Genomic DNA, 19,818 nt, shown 5'->3' on the forward strand with positions numbered 1-19,818 from the left:
TGTATTACTCGTGATCACTTGTTATTTTCTTTTTCTTTGCTTCTTTTTTTTCATTAAAGGAAAAATGTCCATATAGTTTTCCACCTGGTAATGAAATATATCGTTGTAAAAATATTTCAGTATTTGAAGTTGATGGTTATACTTCACGTTTATATTGTCAACAATTATGTCTTTTAGCTAAATTATTTTTAGATCATAAAACATTATATTATGATGTTGAACCATTTCTATTCTATGTTGTTACAATCCATAATAATGCTACAGATGAACAAGAACATAATGAAAAATCTAATCACCATAATAATAATAATAATAATGATAATGAACGATGCTTTCATTTAGTTGGTTATTTCTCTAAAGAGAAACGTTCTGTACAAAAGTACAATTTAAGTTGTATTCTAGTCTTACCTCCATATCAGAAACAAGCATATGGAAGATTTTTAATTGATTTCAGTAAGTTTGATTTTTTTCTTTTTCTTCTCTCTCTCCCCCCCCTGTGTGTGTGTGTGCGTTTTATTTTGTTTACTCAGCAATTATGTTTTGGTAATTCTTAATATTATTTATTACTATTGTTCTGTTGTCGATTTCTTCACTGTGTTTATACAGTATACTTTTATGAATGTTTTTGTTGTTGTTGACGGAATTGCTTTTGTAAAGTGAATTTGAAATAGGTAAAATGGGTATGTATAAAAGTCAATTATAATCAATGAACACCCTAACTGAATTTCTTACGTCAATATTTAATAACAATGGTATATAAAGATAGTCGACAAATTTAAGTTAATTGGTGAAATACATAAAAACTAAACCAATAGAATAGAATTTAGTGGATAATGTGATATGTTTAGTTAAATTGTGAATGGTAAACCAGTATAATATGTAATGAAACTGTTAGTGGAATCGAATAACTGTTATGTATTTAACAGATATTCAGAGACACATAAACTTGAAATTCCACACAATGATCGCTAGTGGTGAAAGCAACACAGAGATGAAGATGACCTTAATAACAGATACGATGGGTTTTTTTATGATTTAAATCATGAACTGATTTTATCTAGATTAACTTTAAAAAAACCTGGAAGCATTAGAAAACCATTTCATTCTAGCTTGAGATTCCTCAGAAGTGCACAATCACAACGCCGCTTCAGGTAATCGAAACCAGGACCTTCGCGAATCCTTGACCCCTAAACCACTGAGTCGATATCCAACGGTGTTTATGCTTAATTTCAATCAGTTCAAAATATTGTGCAACTCCTATCCATTCCATGCGGTAGACATAACTGTACCACATCCGACATGGTTGGACTCTATTGGTCATGACTTCGCATTAGAACTCATTAATTAGTGAGCACATGATTATTATTATTATAAGTGTTAAGCAAACTTTTAAAATTGATAAGCATGTGGAAAATCCTTCGAACTGAAAAGTAATACATAGGAACTAAAAGTCACTGGACTATAGTTGAAGAACTTTGAGTGAGCTTTATATAGACTGTCTGCAAATAATGTGTAACTTTTTTTCAAGATATAATTATCTTTGTGACAATTAGATGTCTATCTTGATATTTAAAGTAAGTTGTTAACTTTAAATTGTTTTTCCTCTCAATTGTGTATATACAAATCTGATTTCTAATCCTAGTTTTGTTTACACATTGGCTAACCCGTTCTGTCTGGTTGATATTCATTCACACTTTTGGGAATTGTTAATTGTTTGCACACTTAAAATGGAAGTACGTGTACTCGAAAGCTTACTTCATCAGTTAAGAAATGTTATAAAACTTCACATCTTATCTTACGGATCACCTTAGTGATTGTTACTAATTTTACATATAAGTTATCTTAAAAATGTTTTTTTTTAACAATTTGTCATAGGTTTCCTATTGTCCCGTATTGAAGGCCAACCGGGTTCACCTGAAAAACCACTATCTCAACTTGGCAATCTTTCATATCAGTCGTATTGGCGATCAAAAGTTCTACCATTTCTTTTATGTTCTATGAAAAATTGTAAATTATTAAATTCAACGCTGTCTAATCATGAAACAGACTTGGATTGTTTGGCAAATCCTGTTGGATCTATTGGGTTTCGTGATTTTGTCATTACCATTCATGAAATTAGCTCTACTACTGGAATAGATCCACATGATGTAGCCAGTACTATTCAACAGTTGGCTACAACAATTACATTAAGTGCAGATGGAAGGTAATAATTCCTTGTTATTATTATTATTATTATTATTATTATTATTTTCAACTGGTTCCAGTCTTTTTAAAAAATTTGATTGGGATTAGTGGTTTAAGCTAAGATAAAAACCTTACTCCGTCTTATGTATAGCGTCGAATGCCTTATCTTGCTATTGCTTTAATTGATAAATATACAACCACTTGCTAATTTTCAAAATGAAACTTTTCTTGATAGTTACTAATTTAATCCTAGTCAGTCGAAGGTGTTTTATGAAGATTGGTTCAATATTTGGGACGTATTCGTCGTAGATTGATACCAGCCGAGGTACTTATATTTTTTGCACGAAAGCATTCTTTCAGTATGAAATAAGGTCATATATGTTATTTACCAAACATATTGCTAAGACATCTTTAGTGAATTTCAACGTTAATTACATGATAAGCAAAAAGAGATGGTAACTAGCAGGGGAATCCAAGACGCGCATTTCGTTTTATTCTGGACTGAGCCATCATCCATCTTTGGTTGTAATGCTTTTGATTTAAGGCAGTATCGAGGCAATTCTCACAGGATGCACATATTTCATTTTAAGAAATGATCAATGTCAATCCTAAACATCAGTGGGAAGAATCAAACAGCCAATACAAAAGTTAGTTAATGATATGATTAATAAGCTTATTTTATCCTTAATTAAGTAGCAGGTCAACAAAAATTTCACGTATTTTGTTCCCTTAATCAATTTATTCAAATCTTTAAAATTATAGATACTGGGTAAATTAATCATAAAAAGCGAGTGAGATCTAGTTGAAGATTTGCGTAATTGACAATATTTTTTTACAGAACAGAAAAGTTAAGGCTAACGATAGAATCAAGGGCACGCGACTGATCAGCCGTGTTTATCTACATCTGATTGTTTATGTCCTCATTGGGACCCGAACTCAGAAACCTTTAACTTCAAGCATCGAATGTGTTATCTAATGAGCTACTGAGTCCAGACAGCCGCTCACTTGTGCAACAGATATAACATATTATCATGAGAAAGCATTTGAGCCCTCCTGTTTTTGATTATCCTGACTGAATTTTAATCAACCTATGGTTCTTTTGAATAGCAGACATTTATTTATTTTATTTAAACACAAACATTGATACAAGGAGGCGCCAAACAGATGTGCACCACATAAATCATTCGATTGGTGTGAGGGATGGGATACTGTCTGGGTGCCTGAATCGAGAAAGGTGATTTTCTTAGGGGGCCACACCCGGAGCCTTCGACCTAAAGGTCTGATCCATAAGACAGTGGAGCAACGTCAGGATATGCAGTCCCATGGTAGCCGGTAACCAACGACTGGTTCACACGCCATTTGTTCCTTCAGGATACTGGATGTCATGTGTACCATTGGTTTGGAATCAGGGTTTTCCAACTCCCCTAGATGGACTCTCTCAACCCACCAACCATGTTAAGGCGCCGGACATTCGCTTTTCGTCCTCTCAATTTCGTAAACGAACACCCCCGCCACGAGAAGGCAGTGAGTAGGACTTCCCTGGCAATGGTTGTCTGCACGTGGCCATTTGAGAGCATTTAGAGGAGAGCTGACTTTCCCCACTCTCGGTCGTACCGGGGCATTCGGGTGCGAATAGCAGACAACAATTTCAAGAATTATTTCTTTAAATGACAATGAATAGTTTTTGAGTAAATATGTTGCACGGAGTTAATACATTCTGTGTTGACAGTGTCACAAAGTGTTTTTGCTTTTTTCTACCACTATTTATATGAGACTGTATTTGTTAAGCAATGTAATCTGAAAGTGTAGATCTAAACTATCAAGATATACCACTGATCAAAGACGATTTACACCAATTCAAATTGCACTTCATCAAAAGTTTAAACTGTATTTCTTTGTACATTATTGTTTTCATACTTTTGAGCTAATATTTGTTTTTACTAGTTTATTGTCATCAGTTATAACTTACGCCTGTTACCGTTTGTGGAGTAGCATAGGGCGCACACCAGCATTCTTCATCCAACTCTGTCCTAGACAATCCTTTCCAGTTGTCCTCCAATTACTAATCATCCTTTTTATGTGTGCTTCCGATTCCTGAGGCAGTGTTCTTCAGTCTTTCTCTTCTACGTTTCCCTTCAGGATTCCAAGTTAGCGCTTTCCTTGTGATGCAGTTTGAGGGTTTCCGTAATATATGTCCTATCCACACGTCCAACGTTTTTTTGTAGTTTCCTCTTCAGATGGAATCTAGTTCATTCTCTCCCACAGTAGGCTGTTGCCTATTGTATCCGTCCGACGGACACTGAGTATCTTACGTGGACAATCGTTGAGAAATACTTGCACTTTTTGATGATAGTTGTGGTATTTCTCAAAGTTTCGGCTCCGTACAGTAGAACTGTCTTGACATTCATATTGAAGACTTTGACTTTGATATCGATTGACGATTATTTTGAGTTCTATATGCTTTCCAACTGTATGAATGATGTTTTAACTTTGCCAATCCTTTCCTTTACGTCTGTGTCGGTCCCCCCCATGTTTATGGATGTTGCTGACCAGGTATGTGAAAGTTTCCATCTGTTTCAGATCTCCATCAAGTCTGATTGCGTTGGTATTCTTCGTGTTGTATTTAAGGATCATGGTTTTTCCCTTAAGTATTTTGAAACCTACTGATGCAGAAGCTGGTGCTACACTGGATGAACATTTCACTTGTTCAATTTACATTTATTCATTGTTTACTTCTGTTGGATTTATTTACCCAGTAAACACGTTCTGTTCATTGTTTATGTCTTCCTAAATGATTCGATTCGGCACATTAGTTTGTCGAAGCAATATTTTATTACTTATATCATCTATAAGTATATTTTTCTATTTATTCAAAATTTTTTATGTTTCTCCGTTTGTGTTATCTGCATTTTAATTTACTATTATTTCTTTAATTTTTTTTCGGTACATTCTAGACCTGTAATCTGTTTTGATTTGAAATATTTATTACAACTACAAGAGAAATATGAAGAACGATCAGTTAATTGGATTCCTATTGATGAAGAATGTCTTCGTTGGTCCCCGTTAATCCATCCTCAAGTAGGTTTTTTTTGAATTTCTTTCGAATGTACATGTTTTCTTTTTCTATCTTACTGACTTCTTTTTTTATAGTTTAATGCTAGTCATAGGTATTTACTAACATTTCTCAGTGGTACGTAGGGTTATGATTATGAATAATTATCCCATTTTAGTGCATCATTAATTTTCGAGATTATCAGATTGTTAAATAGTTTCTTCATCGTTTATGAAATTACCTAGAGAATATTACTTGTGTTTTACAGAAAGAAATACTTAGATCTTAAGTTTTTCTTTCTTGGACAGTAGAATTCTACAAACTTAAATTTTTCACTTGTTCGTACACCTGAAGAAGCCCTTGGATAACGCACTCGATATTGAATAAACTCGAAAAACCTTGGCGCTTATCAGAATATTTAGAAATAATTAATGGTTCTTTGGTAAAAAAAACCCACATCATTTTAGTTCAAGAAACTCACATTCAAGCTGATAAAATAGACCAGTAACAACAATCAACTCTTAGCACATGCAAACACAAAATGATCAGTTCAATGGAGCCAAACGTTTAAAAAAAGTGTTTTGGTATTGGCCAGTAAAAGAACAGATACTCTACGATTAACCAGTAGAATACAATGAAGTAAATTATGCGGTAAATATTACATTTATAATGCAAAAATCTTACATCTGTCAATAAATTGCCAGATACCTGCTCTTATTCAATCGGTAATGAGGATTGGATGAGCTGAGACGATAAACGCGATCAAAATTCATTGCCATTCGTTCCTTCAGAACTCTATCGTCCGGTGATAGTCATTTATTTACATACATATTAGTACAGATAAGCACCACAATAAATATGTTCTGGGCAGTGAGATTGTAAAGAGATAAAGAAAGGAAAGTGAGGGTAATGAAAAATCTATATATGAATATGGATAAGTAGGTGAGAGTAAAAGCATTAATATGAGAGGCCTTTTGTTTAAAACATAAATAAAATAAAACAAGAATCTTTTCAGCTAGAGAAGTTCCTCTCACTTTTATGACGAAATAAAACGAAAATTCACAGCACGATGACCAACGTCTTCTATTCTGAGCCATATCAGGTAGCATTCCATGTAACTGTGTTATGCTATCTCCAGGACCCCAACCAGGGAGTCTTTAAGGACTGACAGGTACCAATGTTGTACAACTTTTTTTCATACCCTAGCACACTATGTCATAAACTAGCCACTCTTCCGCTTTTCCAACCAGTCCCACTATCGGCAAATAATGCATGATGTGTAATTCTCCAGAACGACATTTGTAAGCAGGTTGTAGTTTGTGGTATTATTAATTTCAATCACCTTTGGAACTGAATAATTTTATTTAAATCGTGATTTTATTTGAACTCAGCATTTGTTTCTATGTAGACATTGCAATTCATCAAGATACTAATCCTACCTTTATAAATTTTCACAGTATTCTGTCGGTTATCGATTGCTGTCGTTAGACTGTTCGATTAGTAGATCAAAAGTCTGAACCCATGTTCACTTCATTTTCGACAACCGGGTAGTATTGTCATTACGCAATTTGTCGCTCAAAGCCGAGCGTATAAACCTATGGTTGTTAAGTTAAACTGTGCGAACTAATAAAGTGTTTTTTACCACCAGCATTTCATTTTTTTAATATATAGGAATTGGACATTTCAGCAGACAGTTCTGGTGGTGGTTGTGACAATTCTAATTCACAAATAGTTCATCAGAATTCATCTATCATTCCATCTGAAAATGTGGTTTCTTCAACTGTACCAAAAATGAATAGATTCTCTCCTCAAAAACACAGAACTCAGTCACAATCGGATAAGGCTCCTATCAACCGAGAAAATATTGTCAAGTCACTGGAAACAGCTCCTCGCAAACGTAGTTTACGAAGTACCTGTAACAATAGCATTCCTTCAACTGTTAACACTGATGATAATTCTTCTAACCAATCTTTGTCCAACAGAGTGTCCAACAATGTTTCAGATAACGTAACTGATATACATTTTAGACGTCTTCGTTCCCCACCTAGTTCCACTCATTCTCTTGATAAAAACAGTGAACAAATATCTTCACTTACTACTCTATCTGAATCTATTTTCACTTATCAGTCATCAAGCAGACAAAAACACGATTCTTTAGTTGCTACGGCAAGACATGGTTCTACGAATGTCGAATCAATTTCTTGTAATCCTATTAACCCCACTGACAAGCCGTTGCATAATCCACGTAAAAAAGTTTCTAAAACTAAACCGTATCCTTCGCCTTGTCGTAAGCGAAGTTTTTGTTCAGATGGTCCACGTCCTCCAGATCCACCGTCTCCCCCTCCACCTGGTTAGTTTGTCTGTTGCTTTCTCTTTTTTGTTCTGTTTAACATTCTCCTTATGTCCTCGTTTTTGATATGCCTTGTCTATTGTCCAAATTACATATTTAGTGCTTGATTTGTTTTGGTGAATTCCATTCTTTTTGTGTGTATCTATACAAACGGCTGTTAAATATCACTCAAATTACATTTTTAACACACAATAATAATAATAATAACTTGAGACTTCACGCACTACATATTGTAGCTCATCCGCTTAATTTTTTGTGTGTGAAATCAACAAATAGAAATACTAAACTTAGAAGTGAGTTAAATCTAAAGTATGGAGTAAAAGCATTCGGTACCATTGATTCTACTTTACAACTATACTATTTACGATAGCCGGGATGTTAATCAACTAATAATGTAAACACATGTTTTGATGTGTTTCTCTTTCTCACAATGGAAACGTTTCCTTGGGACTGGTGTACATCATTCATTTGATTGATCTTAGGAAGCGAAGTGGCTTGGTTCATCTACCATTCCAGTCATCTCTGAAGTAGTCCCGTCAGTCTTAATGAGTTGGTATCTGACGAAATCTCAACACAGATTTAGAAAGGTAGCTTGACTTTTGTCAACTGCTCAGCAGTTCGTTCTGTCCTTTTTTGTGGTTGTGAAACATGGTCTTTAAAAGTAAAAAGCATCCATAGGTCGCGGGCTTTCGATCATAAGGACTGTTCGTATATTGTGCAAGGACCGAATGTACAATGCTTTATGTACAAAGGAAACATCACGAATTAATGTATGAGGTTTTGAATCCTAATCGACGGAGGTGGTTGGGATGTGTGTTACGTATGTCTAACCTCTACCTACCTCTTGAATACAGGTACACCCAGCTCATGAATGCCAGACGGGACGAAACGTGGATCCTGAATTACACTGTTAGCCACTATCCCTATCTGCTTATAATGCATAACCAATATTTTCGAATTTTCTATTCAAAGTCCTTTTTAGGCAAGGTTCCTTTTTTATGGGATAGGGTTTCTAACCTCACTTTCAAGCCTCATTCAATGTTTGGACTCGGAAGTGGGAGTAACCTTTGAAGGGCTTCATGTAGAGTTGTGTACATAACAAAGTCCTCACTGTTCGCGTTTCTGTGAAGATGTCAGTTGTTTAATACATACAACGACTTCTACATCATGTTCTTGTAGCAAACTTTGTATCACTGTGTTGTTAAAGGTACTCCGTTGTATAGTTTTCCCCTTGTGAAATGTATTGTCATCTTACTGGAATTAACAGTTATGTGATTTGTACAATTTTCAGTAGAATGTTCCATATTCGACGTTAGTTTTAACTGACAAAATGTTTGAAAAAGTCTACATTTTTTATGGTTATCTTGGTACCTTATAAATTCAGTGAACTTAAAGTTGATTTTCTGAAATTTTATGTATATTTACTAATATTCATATCAGTTCACAAATTGTTCTGTTTCCTTTCTGTGTCTCCTCACACATGCAGGAAGTGGTAGTGGATGCACATCCACTGACAATTGTTCCATTGCTACTAGAACTCGTCGTCTCTCTTATAATGCACCACAGAAATCTTCGACAAGAAATTGCGATAATACAAATAATGCTAAAGAGACAAGTTTATTTTCAACATTTATGAATTGTTTCAATTTCTCTTATGGTATGCCTACATCTACTACTTCTGAAAGTTATGTCACTAGTATTAGTAACAGTAGTAGTAGCAATACTTTGACGACTCTTAATAATAATCATAGTAATTTTTCTTCATTATATAGTCTGAAAGATAAATTATTCACCGCATCAGCAGGTACAACAATACATACAAAAGGTGACAATATTTGCCCACCATCATCATCTGATTGCATTGATATGTCACCACTTCGTCCATCTTTTTCCAGTTCACCAACAACTGTGTTAGTTAGAGATGATAGTGATAGTGATTGTGTGGGAATTTTTGATGAAGAATGTCAAGGGACTAGTGAACAACGGTGTCAATTGAATGTAAATCATCAGGTAAGAACGTTTTTGAATTATTGTGACTTTTATTTGATATGAAATCATTTATGAAGTATTCTATGTATTAGTCCCGTTTGAGTCATATTTACTAGGAAATAAGACAAACCATAGTATCGCTAACGCAACGGAAAAAAGTCTACGCCTAACGGACCTCACAAGAACAAAAAGAAACTCAAAACCAGAGAAGATATTGTCCTAGTTCCAGTGGACAAAGGACTCACTACAGTGATTATGGGCAAGGAAGAATATATCAGGAAAGCCGAGGAACTGCTTGAGCATAAAAGTCTATACAAACCAGTCAGTTCCTCAGCCAGAAAGTCACCACCAACTTCCTCCTCGTTTGATAGATCAGTCGTCACAGGCTACAGAGGACAGAACAGTCTGATCGATGTTGCTGGAGCAGCAGACCAGTTGAACTGCTCCTCGACAAACTGACCATCGTCTAAGACGTCGGTAGATGTTCACAGATTGGTTCACTCGCACCACAATTCTTGCTGCCAGTAACTCGGATGAGTTGAGAGAGCCCCCGGCAGTTACCAGATACAGCTGCTGTTTTTAATTCGTTAGCACGCTCCGACCATCAGGCTTCTCAGCCCTTACACAAGCTTTGCCCAATTTCATTATGTAACAGTTTCCGTTTGTGATCAGACTCACGGTCACCCGGAGTTGACTGATGGGCTTCAATGAGTTGTAGGGAGCCAGAAACAACCCAGTGCTTATAAGTGAACGTTTCGCGAAGCCGCAAGCGACTTTACTCGCCATTTTTCTGTCACCATGCAATTGCAACCAATGCTCCTCGATACTTTTCTGTGGAATGTTAGCTAGCATTGAACTTAGCTATCCTACTTCAATCCCATCAATTCGATTCAATAAATTAACTGTAAAATCATAGTAAACTATTCTTTACTCTTAAAAGTTAACTTGGTTCGACAGCCTTTATATTCTGTTCATTGTTCTATAAAAGTGTATTTCACTCATTTTCGTCAACTCATTTTCTTCCCTTTTATGTTATGAACTCTTCTGCAAATCGATAGACTGACGGAAGATATTCAAGCTTTGATAGCACAATCGTTTTTATTTTCAAAACTTAAAATATACCTATTCTAACGAGTTTAAGCAATAATAATACACAATATATTTGGTGTGAATACAATTTACAGACGACCTTTGAGCAACGCTAAAGTGACCCTGAGGATGTCCACCTACTAACTAGGACTGAACGAGGGTTATAAAGAAGTGTGGGGAATTATAATTTTGATTTACAGTTAATGATTAGAGTTATTCACTAGATTTAGGGTTTTCGTCACAAACTGACATAATCTAAAATGCCAAAACGCTATTTTGTCAAACGTATAAATGAATTTCGTGCTAAAATCCAAGGCCTATTATCCTGAATCTGATTGGTTCGTCCATGAATTATAGTCTCGTCATATATATATATATATATATATATATATATATATATATATATATACTTTGTTCGAGTCTAAGGGTGAATATCAAGTCTAGGATTCAGGTACGCTTAGCTGACGAGTCACAAGTAAGACGAAATGAACATTCTGGATTACACTGTTACCAACCATCTATTTGTATTTATGAATGAAAATGGGTTATTTTCATCATGAAAGATGTTAAGACTTCAGTACTGTGCATTGTAAATAAATAAATCAATAATATTTTATTTATGATCGAACGGTTAACTCTAGATCTGTTCAATAAAACTTAATAATGTATGAATGTTGATAATATGTACTATTTGTTTGATTCGGCTTTTTTAAGTTCATCGATTTTTGAACGTTTGATTTCCTCGTTACAAATTCGGTAGTTAGATTACCACATCACATATCAAAACCCAAATTACAGTTTTTTCCGTAATAATTCTTTTGGTTGGTAGCTTAGATCCGTCAACTAGTTAAAGACAAGCATGATCCTATTGAAATCATCTAAATTAAGTTCTTATTGTTAGCGAAATTCCGAACAGAAACAGTTAATTCCTTCAGTGTTTTCCAAATGAGTTAGTAATAATCGATATTTGTCATTTAGTTAATGATTATTGAAGTGGCACAGTCTCTTGCTACACTACATGATGATATAATCTATATGCTGAAAGGAATAAATTTTCTTCAAATTCATGAAAAAGTAAGATTTGCCTTTTTAAATGATGATACATAGATTCATTTCAAAAACGTTCACGTGTCAGTTATAATTCAATTGTCTAAATTAAAGTACCTGGATTCCTAATGGTTTTTGTCCAATTTCCAGGAATAGAATATTTTACTTCTTTTTTTTTTCTGACGAATTATTGATTCCTCATTTTGTTTAACAATATCATTCTTTCCCATTTTTCCCTTGTTTTTTAATCTATAGGAGGAACAATTCATTAAAAATAATGTTGTTGATAGATTATCATCACTTAGTCCTACTTCAATTCATACACCTTCTCCACCGATGTTATCACTTGCTGATGGTTTATCAACTAATGACATTGATTTGCCAACATCATTGAATGATATAATTGGTAGTAATCACAATAATCATAATAATCATAGTGGTAATAATGATAATACTGTTTCGTTTATATCAAAATCACATCATTCTTTTGGTAATGAATTGAATAATAGACCACCACCGTGTTTATCACTTTATGATAGTGGACTACTTGTTGTCCACTCAAAATCGAATGATTCATCTATTAATTCTCTTTCGTCGTCATCATCACCGTCATCGTCTTCTTCAGATTCGACAGCTAAAGCTGTAGATTATTCCTTGGCTAATAGCCTTCACTGTGTTCATCGTCACTATGAATTAGGTTGTACTTCAAATCGTCGTTTAACAGATCCTTCAAGAACTTCACATAAATTCAATTCCAGTTTTAGTTTTCCTTTGTATGTTGAAACTAATCTGGATGATGATGATGATGAGGATGTTGTAAATACTGGTATCACTACTACTACTACTACTACTTCTGTTACCACTGCGAGTAATGATCAAGATTGTATGCTGTCATCGTTGTCGGAAACGAAAATCCTTCGACAGCAACAAAATCATCAACGTAATAACCGTCTAATACAACTGGATGATAATCTTATAACAACAACTTTATGCTCTGAAATCTCTGTACATTCTTTATCCGAGCCTGTTATTAGCACAAACAGATCTCTTATATTTAAAGGGTTGCGTAAATCTCTTCATAATCGAACACATCATTCTTGGCCTACATCTCCTATAGATTTAAGTTCATCGTGTAAATCTGCTCCATCTAATTATAAATTTCAAAATAATGGCTATACAATCCGTGGTTCTGAATCCTCATCATCGTCATCGTCCTCTTCACCCCCAATACTTTGTCGCGCTGTAAATAATTGTACACCATTAACAGCTCCTTCATTAATACCATTCAATACAACCGATAATCATAAATCTCCATTGATTGGCAGTTGTCATTCAATAAGAAATCATCAATTGAATCATTCGCCCTTACCTCCTGTTTTAATAACCAATGATGTTAAGCCAGAAACAATATTATCACCTATTTTCAGTACTTCACTTTCAGCTCACTGGATTAATCAACATTGTGATGATATTCAACCACCGATTTTATTACCATCAAATTCTTGTGAAACAGGTAAATTGTCCATAATCACTTTGTCGCATGTTTTTACTGATTCATTGGTTATTAACTAGTATTATGTTTTCTTTGGTCCTTTTTAGCGTTGATCGAATTTTATCGATCAAATTACTATGTGGTCATTAGTCTAAGCAACTTAACATCGTATGTACTGTGTTATGAGATGTCAGATAATGATTGTGGGAAGAACGCTGTCGACTACCTCCAAACTACTTAAAAAATATATTTAAAAAGTACACAGAATAGTGTTAAACCTTTATTTTACTCATTATTCCATTATGCAGTTGAGAAACTTGCGTCTAGACACTCTTAGGAGTTTGTCTTAATCAACAAATGTTCAAATTCTGCAATCTAATTTGATTCGGCCTACTGATTAGTAGTGTTTATTTATGTGATTCTCAGTTTGGATATTACTTCTTATTTTATTCATCTGACAACATTGTGATAACAAAACGGTTCATAATTGTAGCACGTTCTAAATAATAACAGATGTCAATGTAATATTTGCATATCATTTCAAATTAAATGGTTTGAGGATGATTGGGAGAAATATCTCAATCTAGGTTTTGTGTTGCTCGAAACTTGTAGCGCGGTATATCTATAATCTTCTCGGAACTAATGATTCACGAAAAATTGCCATCTATATTACCCATGTTGGGCTACATGGCTCAATAGTAAATGATACAGATTCCATTCGACGAGTGGCCAATGGTTGTGGAAACTTACATCCATAGATTTCTAGTGTTTGTCTCCAGTCATCAAATGAATGACCTTGTCAAATTAATTCTCTTAGACTGTTGGTATTGTCGGGACGAATATTAGGAAACTTGGAATATTCTGAACTATTTTCCGGATTATTATTTTTACTTACATCTCTATTTTGTAATTAGTAGATAACTTTATTGTTGCATTTCTATTTTCCACTTATTGAAAGCTTCCGGCGAACCTATTCACTGTTAATTAATTATGTACTGCTTGCTCTGCTCTCTACTACTTAGGTTATGATTGTGCTTAAAGTGTGATTTCTTATTTGATGTGCTGCGTTGTCAGGGTTTTTAAATATACATTTGCATACGTTTTGATTTATAGTTACATTGAGTATAATAGAGAACTAATGTCCTTCCTTTCTTCGTCGTCTGATTGGCTGCTGGGCTAGAAGGAACTTGAGGATCAATAAGCGTTGAGGACTTGGCTGTTGTTGCTCATTAGTCAGTGTGTAAATTCGTAAAATTGAAGGTCAGCGACCCTACTGGTGATGTAGATAAACTAATTAAGGATTGGAATCTTGACTGAGCAATATAGCACACTATAGCGATCTAGTATCAAAAGACATAACAACTGATTACACTATAGCCTAAGCAATAAAGTGCAGTCATTATGAACTTTAAAACGTGAAATTATTTTTTACTCAATAACCAGTCATAATGAACATAGAGCCTGGAGAAAGAAGTGAGCGTTAGTCTTTTTCTATCCTACGTTAGTATGCTAAGGTCCATAATCAATTGCTCTGTGATATGATCTTTTTTCTACTGTATTTCAGAATGTTCAATTAATGCCACTGAAAACCTAACTCATCCACCTGTATCGCCTTACTCATCCTCTACCATTTCATCTACTCATATTGATTTATCGGACAATTATGCAAGTGATCATTCAACTGTGTTAACTCTTCCAATGACCGGTGAACAACAATTGCATAATAATAATAATATAAATATGAAAAGTATCGATTGTGTAGAAGATAGCTATGTTAACGGTCAATTAATGAATTATACAACAGATACCGATGGATTGACATTAATTGCATCCTATAATGGTGATGATCTTGTAAATAATCCATCCAAATCATTATCATCATTTGATAATAATTCACTCTCTTCTATGATTTCTCAAGATAGTAGTAGTGAACAAACTGTTGCAATGTGTTTATCCGATAGTTTAAGTCCACCATTTCTTGAAGATTCACAAGATTTCTTCAACGGTAACAATTTTACAGAGAAAAAACGAAATAATTTATTAAATGATAGAACCTTAACATATAATTTCAAACATAATCATCAAATGGATATTTATTCTCATCATAATAGTAATAATAGTGCTTTACGTAGTCGTCATACTTCAGAACCGAGCAAGATAATAATGATGATGGACATGGTGTGTTATTATCCCATGGGAAATTGTCGTCGATGTCATAGTCATCCGAATTTGAAATTTTGTACAAACTCATTACTGTCTGAAGTAAGAATAACACTTGAAGATGATAATGATACTACAACTATTATTACTCAGCCAGAGTTAGGTTCACCAGTCAGTCATCGATCATTATTGGAAGAACAATCTGATGATTATTTAGTGAAAGTATCCGCTGATTTGTTGAATTTACCGTTATTTTCTGAAAATATCAATATATCTAATCAACCAATGATAACAGTTTCCAGTCAACATTACGAAAGTCTTTCATGTGTTACTCAGTCACCTACTCTTTCTTTGTGTAGTCATTCACCAGTTGTAGATGAAATATCGTCTTATGTTGTTGATAAACAAGATACTAAACCTGTTGATTCAAATCATCCCTCTAAGTTGTTATCGCCTTCATCTTCTTCTTGTTGTCCGACTAATGAAAGTAACGTATTCCAGTCTTCAATCATTTCATCAAATAATCCTATCAACTTGTGTAATTGTGCACCGAATCCTTTAGACATTTGCAGTGCTATGTCAACAACAGTAACGGTTACTTCATGTAACACTGATACTGATACACGATCCTACTTAAACTCTACTCAGACATCATCTAAACCGTTAAATATACAAAATATTTCGTTTCCAGAAGAAGAAATTGATTTTGTTACTGATTCAAATGTTAATTTGTCAGTTGTATCTCCGACATATGTAACATATTCAAACAATAACCCATCAACAGTTAATTCCTTGTCATTGACATCAACAATTCCATTATCTACAATGAGTTTATCACTGATATCTGATAGTATTGTTTCTTCTGTCATTCCAGATATTCCCAATCCTATTATTACTACCACTGTACATATAGATGTAACTCGAAATAATCCCACCATTGGTCAACATTTTTCTCCTCCAAAAAATCAATATTTGTCAGAGTATACATGTCCTGAAAAAGAACACATTCCTGTTGTAGTATCTGATCATGAACCAGATTTCGATTCTACTGAATTAACACATATCCACCATCATCTACAATTCGAAAACAATAATCGACATGATTATATCGATAATAAAAATACGATAATTACCAAGGAATTCTTTCATACACCCTTGTCGAACCACGACGATAAAACGTTATTATGCGATACAGATGACATTTTGTCAGAATCATCAAATTTTGTTTCGCCTGATACAGATCAATTGGTTTGTGGATCAACACATTCTTATTCTAGTTCTGTTTTATCGAATATTTTAGACCAATCAGATTCTGTTATTGTCACTTCTACTACTATTACTACCACTACTACTATTAATGATATTAATTTTACTAATAATCTCAGTAAATCATGTGATATGAATTTATTAAGTACCAATTATTCTGGACAACTTTCTAGTTTACCATTAATTAATATGGAAGTGTTTCCAGTGACAACTTGTACAACAGTAGGTGTACCATCTCAGTCAGATAACTGTTGTGTCAATAATATTAGTAGAGGCATTGGTAGTGTACTGTCATCATCGTCATCTCATTTTCCTGTCATTCACCAGTCAACAGGTTTAGGAAGTTTCCCCTATGAATCTGATTTCTCTTATCAACAACAATCAAATATTTATGATTCGATACCAATGAGAACATGTCCACAACTTAATAGTAGTAGTATCCCAACACCATCATCAAGAATAACAACAAGTCGTTCTAAAACAAAACGAGATGGTAATACTAAAAAGAGCTTGAAAACTACTTGTAGACAGTCAAGGTCATGCTCTTCCATCTCTCCAGTTTCTTTATCTATTCCATGGCCAGAGGGTAATCCACTAAAATCGTCATATGCAAGACATGCATCATATCAAGTTGTACCAATTAATCAATCTACGTATAACATAACGTGCGATCAGTATAATCCATCGGATTTGTTTGGTTCGACAGGTTTCCCATCAATAACATGTCACTCTTTAACTCCTGGACAGATAGTACACACATCACAAAATAATAATTTATCAGATTCTTATCTATGTAGAGCATCTAATGCAATGAGAACCTGTGAATCACTCCGTCTTCCAACAACATCGTACTGTTACTTAACACCGATGTCTTCGTATGGTGTAAATATGAGTACACAGCAACCTTTCGACACCTGTTCCAATTTTCAAAATCCCAGTCAGTTGTGTGGAATGGATCCTAAACCCTGCTCCATGTCCAATCTACCGAATTCATGTAATCTAGAGCCTCAACTTCCACATTTGTCGGTTGCACAGAATTACCAATGCATTCCATCTTCGTTTCCTTTTTCGCATCATTCAAATTCTCAGTCACTTTTACCTTCCGGAGTCAATCAGTTCATACCGGAGATGGGTAATAATAGTTCCTGTCAATCACTATCAACTACAATTAAGACAGACAGAACCCTTCATATAAATCAACTGTCATCCACTCCAGTTTATCCTGTCTATTCAGGGAATTTTTCATTTCCTCTTGTTGTAACAAGTACAAGAGATGTTCTTTCATCAAATCTTCAACTATCAACATCAACCGGTTGTACAGCTTCACAAATTAATAATTCACTTCTAGTAAAGCCAGATTATTTTAATTATTCAGGTAATTGTAATTTAAATCAACCGTCCATTCTTCCATGTACCGAAAGAAATGTACAATCATGTAATATTGTTGACAATACTTCATCTCTTACACAATTATCAGGTTCCTACTGTTCTGGAATTGAACAACAACCAACATTTCAAAATACCTCCTCTGATTTCCTGTCGAATATTTCGTCAAATATAAGTTCAAATCAGTTTATCATGGTTAATACTACTACTACTGCAATTAATAGTATTGTTGATGATATCACTGTTACCTCTACTCATATTCCCTATCCTGGTATACTTAGTAGTAATTGTAGAAATAATCGAAATAGTGATATTAATAATAGTATAGGTAGACTGTCACAACATGACATTCTACCACCAGATACAACTTTACCTTTCTCAACAATAGTCGATACATATCATCCGAAAGATGCATTGTATAATGCTAACAATAATAATAATTATTATTATCATTGTTCTGATGGCCAAAATAATTTATCTCTACTAGATTCACCTGTTGTTATGCAATCACCATCATTAGTTGGTTGGACTCCAACTGATTTAGTTAATAGAACGGGACATTTCACTCAAATTCCTTATCATCCAATGCCTACTTGATAATTATTGGATAGATAATGGTAATTTTCTGTTTTCTTACATGTATCTTTTTTGTTCCAATTTTCTCTCTCTCTCTCTCTCCCCCACCCCACCCCACCCCCCTCCACACTTTATTCGAGATTGTTAAACAAAAATATGCTTTTTCATTTTATTTGCATTTTCTTCCCATTCCCTCTTTCTCATCATGTGTTTATTGTCTCATACATTACATACATTGAGTAGCTTATTCTCTAAAGAAAAAAAAGAAGGAAAAACAGAGAAATTTTTGCACATATATTTTGTATGTATGTATGTGTGTGTACAAGAATTATTGTCTCTTTTTTTGTAGTAAGAAAAAGGAACCAAATTTTGTTTTTGTTTTTCCAAGATTATAATAATTTATTGTTATTTATTTATTTAATTTTTCTTAAATACTGAAGTGTATCTTCTTTTTTTTAATGTACAAAGCCAATATCAATGATTCATTGTATATGAGATAACCATACTGATAAAAAAAGGGGATAATGTGAAATGATGAAATCATCTTTATTTATTTCAGGGAATTTTGTTGTTTGTTTGTTTTCTACATGTAAATAAACGAAAATAAATAAACAAAAAAAGAAACAAAAAAAAAGAGAAAAATATAGTCATTACAATTTATCCTTGTGTTTTACCTACTTCTTTTGTTTAAGTTGATTGATTTATTATTCAATAGATAAATTTATTGTTGTCAAGTTGTTTGATGCTTATATGATTGAATGAATTCATTGCACAAAATGTTCATTATCCTAGAAATTATTATTAATCCTTCGTTAATTTTGTATAGAATTAAGTTATTTTAGTTATTGTTCTGTTAGGTTTCTATCATAGTTTATTTATTTATGAAAATTCAACATAGTACATGTTTATATATTTTCAATTTTCATTCAATCCTATTGTGTTTTTATTACTTTTACTATTAGGTTGTTTAAATGGAATTAGTTAATGTGGATTTCAAACAGTTGATGTCGTATTAGTTGAAAGATGAATTTATTAACTTATACTAGTTTAATATACTTGTTAAAAGAAGATAGTATATTGTGAAACTATTATATGTTTATCAGATGGGTCCTGGGTTCGATTGTCGCAGGGAGCGAGGTCGTGGATGCGCACTGCTGAGGAGTCCCACAATAGGACGAAACGGCCGTTCAGTGCTTCCAGGTTTTCCATGGTGGTCTAGCTTCAACT

The 19,818-nt window shown here is 33.9% G+C and overlaps 1 protein-coding gene across 1 annotated transcript in view; it reads left to right on the forward strand.

Moving 5' to 3' along the window:
- The window catches only part of MS3_00008343 (uncharacterized protein), a gene marked incomplete at both ends in the record, with an annotated part of 36,897 nt that extends 18,285 nt beyond the window's left edge, over positions 1-18,612 (forward strand). Inside the window, 7 exons of the mRNA XM_035732358.2 lie at positions 60-453; positions 1,876-2,203; positions 5,139-5,262; positions 6,908-7,586; positions 9,073-9,596; positions 11,967-13,224; positions 14,768-18,612. Of these exons, the coding sequence (XP_035587566.1) occupies positions 60-453; positions 1,876-2,203; positions 5,139-5,262; positions 6,908-7,586; positions 9,073-9,596; positions 11,967-13,224; positions 14,768-18,612 (7,152 nt within the window). The remainder of the gene's footprint in view (positions 1-59; positions 454-1,875; positions 2,204-5,138; positions 5,263-6,907; positions 7,587-9,072; positions 9,597-11,966; positions 13,225-14,767) is intronic.
- Between the last annotated feature and the right edge of the window lie 1,206 nt (positions 18,613-19,818).

The sequence above is a fragment of the Schistosoma haematobium genome, chromosome 6 (genome assembly GCF_000699445.3).
Source record: "Schistosoma haematobium chromosome 6, whole genome shotgun sequence".
Classification (NCBI taxonomy): Eukaryota; Metazoa; Platyhelminthes; class Trematoda; order Strigeidida; family Schistosomatidae; genus Schistosoma; species Schistosoma haematobium.